Source organism: Pundamilia nyererei, unplaced genomic scaffold (assembly GCF_000239375.1).
Source record: "Pundamilia nyererei isolate P.nyererei 1_Seehausen unplaced genomic scaffold, PunNye1.0 scaffold00068, whole genome shotgun sequence".
In the NCBI taxonomy this organism is placed as follows: Eukaryota; Metazoa; Chordata; class Actinopteri; order Cichliformes; family Cichlidae; genus Pundamilia; species Pundamilia nyererei.
This window is the reverse complement of record NW_005187469.1, coordinates 2,187,192-2,197,753: the sequence shown is the minus strand read 5'-3', so window position 1 is coordinate 2,197,753 and position 10,562 is coordinate 2,187,192. Positions and strand designations below refer to the sequence as shown.

General features: G+C 37.5%; 1 protein-coding gene across 1 annotated transcript in view; it reads left to right on the top strand.

The window, feature by feature from the left end:
* The window catches only part of helz (helicase with zinc finger), a 46,667-nt gene that overhangs the window by 10,008 nt on the left and 26,097 nt on the right, over positions 1-10,562 (top strand). The window contains exons 11-16 of the mRNA XM_005736294.1: positions 1,676-1,831; positions 2,039-2,309; positions 3,783-3,909; positions 4,064-4,276; positions 5,455-5,585; positions 9,907-10,086. Of these exons, the coding sequence (XP_005736351.1) occupies positions 1,676-1,831; positions 2,039-2,309; positions 3,783-3,909; positions 4,064-4,276; positions 5,455-5,585; positions 9,907-10,086 (1,078 nt within the window). The remainder of the gene's footprint in view (positions 1-1,675; positions 1,832-2,038; positions 2,310-3,782; positions 3,910-4,063; positions 4,277-5,454; positions 5,586-9,906; positions 10,087-10,562) is intronic.

Here is a 10,562-nt window from a genome sequence, read left to right as displayed (position 1 = left end):
TGGTGTGCAGCTCAACAGTAAGTTGGACTGGAAGAGCTACATGGAGGCAGTGTACAGTAATCAGGGACAAAGATGGCTTTATTCCCTAAAGATGCTAAGGGCATTCAACATCTGCCAGCCCTTCTTGCGCAGTGTCTACTCTACAGTGGTGGCCAGTGCTCTGTTTTTTTTTGATGCGGTCTGCTGGGGAGCAGAGTTGACAAACCTGTAAAGAAGGGTGATCCTATAGTTGGGTGTAAACTTTAGGCAGTCCAGCAGGTGGTGGAGAGAAAAAGACTTTTGAAGTTGGAATCAGTTAAGATCAAGCCTGCATACTTACTCCATGCCCTGCAGGTTATCAATGGTAGAACCTTCAAAAACTGACTGCACCTAAGTGCAAGTCTGAGCACCTCAGGAGGTCCTTTATACCAGCTGCTATGAAGCAGTTTGATGCATAATGATGATATGATTTTTATCCACGTTTGCATATTTGCACATTACTTATTGGCTGTTTTATTTATTTGTATAATGTCAACTTATAGGAATTATTACTATTGTTTTGCTGTTTGTGATTTGTGGTCTTATGGCTGTGTTGAAGCTGCCATGGCAATGTAATTTCTTGTAAAGGATTAATGAAGGATCTTTGAGTAGGCCAGAATTCCTCCAGTGTGATGTAAAAGACTCATTTGCAGTTACCGCAAGAGCTTGATTGCCAACAGCCAGTTATTAGCTTTAGATCCTAATTACTTTTCCACATAGTCATTAATTGCATTTTTTTTATTTTTTTTATTTTTTGGATGCAATACAAAATTTGTTTAGTCTGAAACCTCTGACAAATATGCAAAAATAGAAGGATAAGGAAGGGGGCAAATACTAGCACTGTACATACATTAGTCAATGCCTTGTGTGACAGAGCTACCACAAGATTTCCATATTATATAAACTATTAGTCCTTTTATAGGTATTGACAAGCTTAAACATGGAGAAGTCCAAAAAGTTTCATTTAGATTTTCTAATATTTCAAAACTTCTAAATTAACAAGCAAAAATCATTTCATTTATCTTTGTTTATTTTTATTGACTTCTAAACTTGAATATGCCAAACTGTCTGTTCTTTTAATTATTGTGGTTTAGTAACAGTGCAAATGGACAAATAGTGCAGTTCTTAATCAGAAGAGTACATGTACAAGAAATTGTAAACAAAGTTCCCAGCATTGCTAAATTCCATTAGCTGACTAGCCAGGTTGCACCCCTAGGTCTGTATGGCTCTGAGTTGTTTTTTGTGTTTGCTTGTTGTTGTTTTTTTTCATAGACCAGAGGCTTGCTAGCTGACAACCTCGGGTAAAATTGTGTGTATTGTGTGGGGGATATCTCTGACAGTGAAGATTCAAATATTCAAAAAGTCTGGTTGTTCTTGTTAGCGTGATCACTTTGCTGTGTTTGTGTACTCCTTGGATTCTCAGTCTGCCTCCTTAGGCAACTTTTACCATGCTGTTCTACTTATGTAGTTGTTGTGGGGGCTTTGACCTCCAAAAATATCTATATTTTAAAACATTGGTAGAGACTGTATATCAGTGGTGCATAATATGTATTCCTCGTGTTAAATGTATATATTAAATTTATGTGGTTAGCTCTTTCTTTTTACAGCACAGTGGAGTGCTAGTTCAAATGTACTTAAACGTTTCCTCTTCTCACAGTGGCAGCAGACAATGGCCTGGACCACTGTGTCTACAAGGTTGCAGTGGGTTTCAGCACAGAGATCTTTGGTACCTTCCGACAGACCATTGTTTTTGACTTTGGTTCAGAACCTGTGCTAATGCAGCGGATCATGGTGGATGCTGCCTCTATTGAAGGTATGCTTTAAAACGAGCATCAATGCATAGAAAAGTCTGTTGCCTCTTATTAGTGTGTATATCTGATAAAGTTTTACTTCAGATAGTTTTGTGTTTAAAGATGATACTTGGATAAAAATTTCCAGATTATTATTATTTTTTTTTTTTAAAGTCGCAAAAAAGTAGCAATTAATGCTTTGACCCATTTTGCTGTTCTTTGTTCTCTAGACTTGGAGCACCTGTTGGCAGCCAGACAGCAACTCTTGATGACTGCGAAACGCTGGGACTCATCCTGTAAAACCATTGTTGAATTCAGTCCCAATGAGACGATGGCTGAACTGGAGCGCAGCCTCCTTTCCCGCTATCAGATACCTCTATCAGCTGACCAGCTCTTCACCCAGTCAGTCCTTGACAAGACTCTGACCAAAGACAACTACCAGGCCCGACTGCACGATCTGCTCTACATAGAAGAGATTGCACAGTACAAAGAAGTTAGCAAGTGAGTACATACATATTGAAGGTTTCTTAATTCTGCTGTACAGTGCAAATAAAAAAAACATTTATATGAAATTTGAACATAAAACTTTGATTGGAAAGTTTATTTTACACATGAATAAAATCAAATGCGACACAGTATCTAAAAGTACAGAACAGTAAGTTTTATACCATATTATGCACTAATGTTCCCATATATATTACACATGCACTGCCTAAATGTACAAATATATATTAAAAAGAAATGTATATACCAATATAGATTATTTTTTCTAAATTCTGGGCACTATCAAGTCTTTTCCTATTAAATGGCAAACCACCACAAGGTGTCAGACTTAACCTTTACTATATGCTTGCTCTATGCATGTGTGAGAGGGAGGGTGTGTTTCTCACAGACAGCTTTACTAAAAGCGCTAGTGCCGTTTAATAACGGCTTTGAGGTAGCTGAAAAGAAACTGGTTTACCCTTTGTTTGCCAGCTGAAATAAGCACACTGCTGGTAAGTTGAAACGCAGTGTAAACCCTCATTCAGTGAAACAAGTACAGTAGACCATCCATAGCACACAGGACATAATAGCCATTTAAAACACTGAGTTTCAAGACTGTGTCGTTTGAATAGTGGGTGCCTTTCTGTTGTTATGGCTCATATTCAAAGGGCTTTTAATCTCCAGTATTTTCAAACTCCATATGAATAATCTCTTTGAAGTAATCTGGTTTTTTTTGCCAGGTTCACATGCTTGGGTCATTCAGTTTTATCTGGAGAAATTTCTTCAGCTTTGAGAGAGGCACATTCCTTGTACCTGGGAGGCAAAAGACATCAGCTGATTATCTAGAAATAAAAATTGAGCAAATAGAACCAGTGCAGAGTTTTTGCCCTGTTTGATTATCCAGCAAAATAACTAATGTAAAATCATAAAAATAACCTTCTAAGACTCCGTTTGGTTGTGTAACATCACTGGTTTGCTAATACACTATGTGTCAGTCATCTGTCACAAGTTCATCACATAATATTAGTTCTTGTTTCATCATGTCAGAGTCACTCATAAACAATCCAGAACTGAACTTTTTTTCTTTTCCTTTTTCTTTTTCCCAAAAGACCTTGAATTTCAATAAACATGTGCATGGATACATTTTGTGCCAATGTTTTTCGTTCAAGAACCTTCTTGAATGTTTTTTGGTGATGTATTTAGTTGGCCTTGTACTCTGATGTTTAGATGGTTTTAAACATCACATAATTATGTGAATATATTGCAAAATTGTATATTCATAAAACAAAACGGGTGAAACAAAACAGTTCCAGTTTTATTTTCTCTAAATGTTAAATTCACCACAGCATTCATTATGACAATGATATATTTGATTAATATGTTTTTCAGTATAATGGCTTTTGTCATTTTTGGGGGTTTATTTTGTTTTTGCTTTTTAAATGGACTATTCAGGATAAAAGTGTGCAACCCATGTCTATGTTTGTCCCACAGGTTTAACATCAAGGTGAACCTGCAGCTCGTCACTAGCTTTATGCTGACTGGCATTTCTGTTGGAGCAAAGTATGCTCAGAATGGACAGCTTTTTGCACGTTTCAAACTCAACGAAACACTTTCTGAGGTAAGTTGTCTAACTCTAATTTCAGCTACCATACTGCTTTCCACCTTGTTTTGTTTTTTTGCCGTTTCACTCCGAGTACTACTTAGTGGCACTATATACCAAGAACATCTGTAAGCTAGTTATCTTGAACAGTGATTTCTGTTTTGAACACCAGGACACACTGGCTGGGCGGCTAGTGATGACCAAGGTAAATTCAGTTCTGCTGCTACCTTTGGGCCGTGAAGCGATCAACAGCCAGCCGCCTCCTGGAGTTAAAGAGCGTGTTTATGAGGCTGTGATTGAGGAGAAGACTAAGGATTACATCTTCCTAAGGATCTGCAAGCACTGCTGTGAGGAACTCGGGCTGCAGCCTGACAGAGAACTACAGGTATGGTGAACCACACTTCATGTGCTTAGACATGTGGCATCACCTACATTAAATAAGGTTTGGTGAGGGCTGGTAAATGCTCTCTTATAAAGCATACTTTTTTCCCACATGCAGCCTGAGAACATCATTCTTGTCATGTGGATTTTCTAACCTTGAAAATTTGAATGAAAGGTTCACTGCTTAATTATAGTTTTCGCAAATGATTGCAGAGGTTTCAAGGAAAAATGTGTCTGTGTTGTGCATCCATGTCAACACTGATGGAATTGTTTTGGAAATTTATTTTTGCAATAATGCTATCTTCACCAGCCTCAGCTTGTTATTTTGCTTGTTCCCCCCAAGCCTGAATGTCGTCAGGGGAAACAAGACACTGTGTTAATGGTTATCAAAACAACTCCTCATTCTATCACTGTGGGAGCATAATCTTCTTTTCTTCTGCATATGCTTCTCCTGCCTTGTTATGTGCTACAATTCTATTACCCTGTCTCCTCTGTGGGTTCTTATTCCACACAGCCTTTGAGCTCTTGAATGTCTCTGACTTTCTGTACTCTTGTAGTCATTGTTTATTTCATGCTTAAGCTTTCATGTTTTTTTTTTTGTTTGTTTTTTTGTAAATGGTTTTAGATGTTTTCATTTGGCTAATAAAAAGTGGATATATAGTGCAGCGCAAGCATGTCTTTTCAGACTGTTAATTAGACTTGCTCAGTCATAAGTGTTGCAGGTGGCTTTCTTCCAAGGTTTAGCAATTTTTGAGAGGATTAAGAGAATGGGATGCAGCGAATTTTAGTTAAATCTTAGTTTTGAATGGACAAGAATATCCAGCTCCATAGCAACTGCACAGCTTGTGGGCTTGATTTGTTGGTTTAGATGGTCATTTTATCTGAGCACTTGTGTATATTAATATTTAAAATGTTCTCACAGATGCAGACTTTGCAATGTGATGCAATTCATTGCTTGCATAAAATAAATTATTTTAGTAAAAAAAAAAAAAAAAGTAAATTCACATCATGAAAGAGAATCATGAGCACAAGCTTTAAACCAAAAGATGCACACAAATACCTTAATGAACGAATTGAATGGAATTATCTTTATTTTTGTTTTAAAATTTTGTATGATTTCTTGGCATGGATGGATATAGACAATTGTGTTGATAAACAAGCTCTCTGTGTTGTGTCTGCCAGGTGGAGCTCCAGTTCCAGCTGAACAGACTGCCACTCTGTGAGATGCATTATGCCCTGGATCGCATCAAAGATAATACTATCCTTTTCCCTGATGTTAGCCTTGTCCCTACTATCCCCTGGAGTCCTAACAGGTGTGTACTCCACCATGTACACAATGTCACACACATAAGAACACACTTGATGCATTCATTTTTATGATAATGCATTGATTGTTAGGGCACTAAAATTAAATCAGTGGGAACTCAGAGACACAAAAGTTACATATAAATAATAAATAATTGGGATCAAAGGAAATTTTACTTTGTACACATGGCATGCTGCTTTATGTTGCTTTTATACTGAGGATATGACTGGCAGATATTTGATATAGTAAAGGCTGCATCTACTTGTTGTTTAAAAGTGAGGGAAGATATTTGCATGCAGCTTTTGGTTTCAGATGCAACTAATCCTAAACACATTTATTATAACTCTTTTAATACGTCCACATCCTTATAGTTTGACAGATACTCTCACAGAGGGGTCACCACACCAAATCAAAAGTTAAATGAAGACTTCTCCTACTTTTAGCAATTTGGAAATGCTCACAGCTGCCTAAGCTTTAAATTTCTCTGGTGACAGGTGAGGGAAGTGAGACAGTAATCTTTATTGACAAGAGCAAAAGTCAAATATAATCCCTGTAGTTGTCATAGCTGCTGCTTTATCTGAGCTCCATAATAGGATTCGTGTGGATTTTTGTTTTAATTGGAATTTGGATAAATGTGGTTTTTTGATTAAAGAAGGAGCAAGAGGTGAATTTGGCTTTAGTTTAAAAGCACACTTTCTTTATGGTAGGTATTTGTGTTTTAAACATTTGCCTAAACTGTGGAATTACTGGGATTTTTGCATTGATTACTCAAACGTATGGCCTGACGTTTATGTGAGTCCCGTTATAGACAGTCACAATCTGGCTTAACTAATAACTAACAGTAATTTCGAATTTAGAAGTCTCTGTACTAATGAGTTCCTTAAGCACTACTTGCAGCCAGGCATTTAAGTTAACGAGCTCATATTAGACGTTGATGTGTTGATGTGGCAGCTCTTTCCTTATTTAAGGAAGGCATCGTATGAATTTTGGTGAAGTCTACTATATTCAAAAAGATTAATTGGTGTGAGCCATGCCTTCACGAAAAACAACTTTCAAAGAAACTTCACAGGATGCTATAGCATGATCAAACTGTTCAATCAAGATGAAACTATAACAGTTTATTTCTGAGTAGTTATTAAAAACATCTAATGGAGGTGCTAGAGAAGGTTCTGCAAGTCGGATAGTTTAAGGCTTCACTCAGTCAGTTACTTACAGGGATTACTTGGTGTATTCATTTTAGATTTTGATACATACAACTGTGTATTATCAGTTTAGACAAATTGGTTTTTTGGGTTTAAAAAAAAAAATTCATAGAAACTTAGACATTTTATGCATAATCTGTTCAGAAATTCATTCAAGTAAAGTGGTTCTGATTCTTATCTTTTAACTCAAAGTGTCGATAAACCCATAATAGTGTATTAGTGGTGCATTTAAACCTGATTTTTTTTGTTGTTGCTTTTTTTGTTTGTTTTTGTTTTTTGTTTGTGCATCTTACCCTAACCTCTTGCTAACTTTAGTTAGTTTTGGTAAGAGTTTATAGGACTAAATGCAGACTTTGGTGTGTAGTAAAGGTTGGGTGATATCTAAAATTTTTCCAACCGACATTCATCAGTCCAATAAATGATGATAGGCAATAAGTTTACGGATGTGAAGCAAAAAGAGCCGTCAGGAGCTAAAATTAAACCTTAGACTAAAACGTTAGGACAGGCTTTTCCCCGCAGCACGCCGTGTAATAAATACTCAAAGAAAACGCTACAACTTATGTCTAAAAATGTATAGTGTCATGCATCGGTTAAAACATTCGACTCCAGGTACATGACGCCCAGCTGGAAACACTTCACGCAAGTCGAGCTGCCCGAGATTCACAGAATTTACAGAAAATGTTAAATTTTTGTGATTTATATCATTATCGGGACGATAGATGTCTTATATCGGGATATGAGATTTTGGTCATATCGCACAGCCCTAGGAAAGGGCCATCCTAGAACTAATCCCACAAAGTTGGAAGCATGAAATTATCCAAAATGCCTTTGTATTCTTGAAGCATAAGGACTTTCTTTTACTGGAACTATTGGGGTTAAGCCCGATTCCTGATAACAACTCCACACCATAAACCGCCCTACACCATATTTTACACTTGGCAAAGTGCGATCAGACAAGTACTGTTCTTCTGGCAACCGCCAAACCCAGACCCGTTTACTAGATTACCAGATGTTGAGTGTGATTCTTCACTCCAGAAAATGTCTTCACTTCTCTAGAGTCCAATGGCACTGTGTTTTATAAAACCACATCAAAACTTTGCTTTGTGCTTGATTATTTTAGGGTCGCTGCTCATCAGCCATTCCATGAAGCTCTCTGCACAGTTGAGCTTAAGAACCAAATCAAAGAATTTCAGTGAAAGAGCCTTGACTTGGTCTTAAAATTTCTTTCCATTACAAATTGCTTACCTTTAATAAGTCAGATGTTTTGGTTTATAATAAATGGTCTGCTTTGACTGTCAGCGATTGGCATGTCCTAATTATTTATATCAAGGTAAGGTATGAAGGAAAAAAAACAAAATGCTTGTATAGAAAGTCTTGTTGGGATTCAAGAGTTGAAGCTGTTTGTAACTTGTAGAATATTCCTTAATGTTATGCATCCCTTTTTGTTACGCACACACACTTGTGCAAATGCTGAGATTGCTCTCATTCCCCCAATTACAGCATCTCTCAGCTGGAGTTCAATCAATTGACTCTGGGGGATTCACAGCTTTTGACGATGCAGTCACCATAATGATGATAGTGATGCATGGAGACATGCACGCATGCTACATTTACAGTAATTCACAAGTATCAAATCAGATGTGAATCATTTTCTCCTACCTTTCTGTCTTGTTTAGCACACAAATTACAACTGCTTAGTTGTGAATATTTACTGGTCATCCTAAAACTACATGGAATTTGAAAAGTTATGTTTGTTGCACATTCATAGAAATGCATTCAGACACGTTCCGTACCATGTTTCCTCTGGAGAGCTAGTTTCATGCAGTTGTGAAACTTGCATGATATATGACTTAATTTGACCTGGCCATCAGACACATTGGCATGTCTTAGTTTGTCTAATGAGTCAACTTCATAATACAACACAAATTGATCAAAAAGAGAAATGTGCAGGGTGTTTAGTTTTTCCTTTTTAAACTTGTAACTGTCCTCCTGAGACCCAGCCTATTCATTATGTCGTCTGTAGTGGACAAAAACAGTTAAACTGAAAGATACTACTTTTTTTTTTCTCCCTCCATTCTCAGTAGGATATGGGCAAACATTGGGTCACCTGCACATAACAACTAGATGAGGTTTTATGATATCCCATTCTTAATCCATAGATATTAGCATGGAATTTATCTCCATTTGCAGCAATAACAGCTTCTGAGTTGGCTCTCAAAATTTTGGAATTTGTCTGTGTGAATTATTGACCATTCATCCAGAAACCCCTTTGTGAAGTCAGACACTAATGCTTGACAAGAAGCCCAGGCTCACAATTTTGTTCCTAGTTTACCCTAACAGTGTTTGGTAGGGTTGAGTTCTGCACTTTTTGCACAAGTCAGTCAAGCTCCTTCACACCAGACTGGTCTAGCCGTGCCTTATGGACCTTAATTTGTGCACTAGGGCACAGTCATGATGAAACGTAAAAGACCCTTCAATAAAATGAATCATTATCAATTCCCTTCAATGGAACTGATGGGCCCAGGCCGCCACCCCCCCCCCCCCCCCCCCCCCCCAACAAAACATAACCACATAGAATTATCCCCTCTCTGCCAAACTTTATAGTTTGGTGAAGGTGATGTGGAGATAACAGTCCCACACTGCTAGCTGAAGTTGCGATGGAGTGCTTTACACTTTTTGGTGCTTTGTATTGTTCTTGGTGATGTATGACTTGAATGCAGCTGCTTGTCCATGAAAATATCATGAAGGTTCTGGTATCCAATTACAATACCACACTCAAAATTCATTGTGCTCTTTGGAATGACCCATACTTTCCCAAATGTTTGTAAAGGCAGGCTTGGTGTTTCATTTTTTGTTTTGACACAGCTGTAGCAGTGAGACTGAAAACATTTAAACCCACATTTCTTACCCCCTTTCTCATCTGCCCCTCATCTTCCATTCGATCTTTTTATATTATTTTTAGTGGGACATAGACAAAATAATTACACGGGCATACTACCTTTTTATATTCAAAAGTAATCTTTGTTTATAGTGCAGTATTTTACTTGAATGCTTGAGTTTGAAATGTTTCATAATAACAGTTGATTTGGTCATCAAAAAATGCCTCCATCCTCTTTCCGCCCTCAGGCAGTGGGATGAGCAGTTGGATCCTCGTCTGAATGCCAAACAGAAAGAGGCCATCCTGGCCATCACCACACCCATCTCTATCCCTTTGCCCCCCATTCTTATCATTGGGCCCTATGGTACCGGCAAGACCTTCACCCTGGCACAGGCTGTAAAGCACATCCTCCGCCAAGACCACAGCAGGTTTGCGATCCTTTTCTTTTCTGTTTGTGGTTTGTGATCGTTTGATCTTCTTCTCTGTTTGTTTGCATGTTAATGTTTTAAGATACATTGAATTATTTTTAACAGATAGGATTCCACCCACCCCAGATCCCTGATATACTGTCAGCTTCTTTTGTATTTGTGAATGAATGTTTATGAAGTTCTAAATGTAATGTTTACAATGATAGATGGAGCACTTTTTTTGTTTCAAACTGTAGTTGTGAAGTGCCAAGTAGATAGTCGCTAGTTTTCAATAACATTTGACTTACATTAACTAAATGATTCATAACTAATAACATAAGGTATTACATTGGTTGCCATACCAGCAGTAATCGCCTGATGATTGAGTAGTAAACTGTAAAAAGCCCAAGTACTGCATTTTACATATAAAGTCAAGTTTTGTAATACTTAAAGCTAAGATAAGGAGGCTATAATTAGAATAACACAGCAGGACTGTA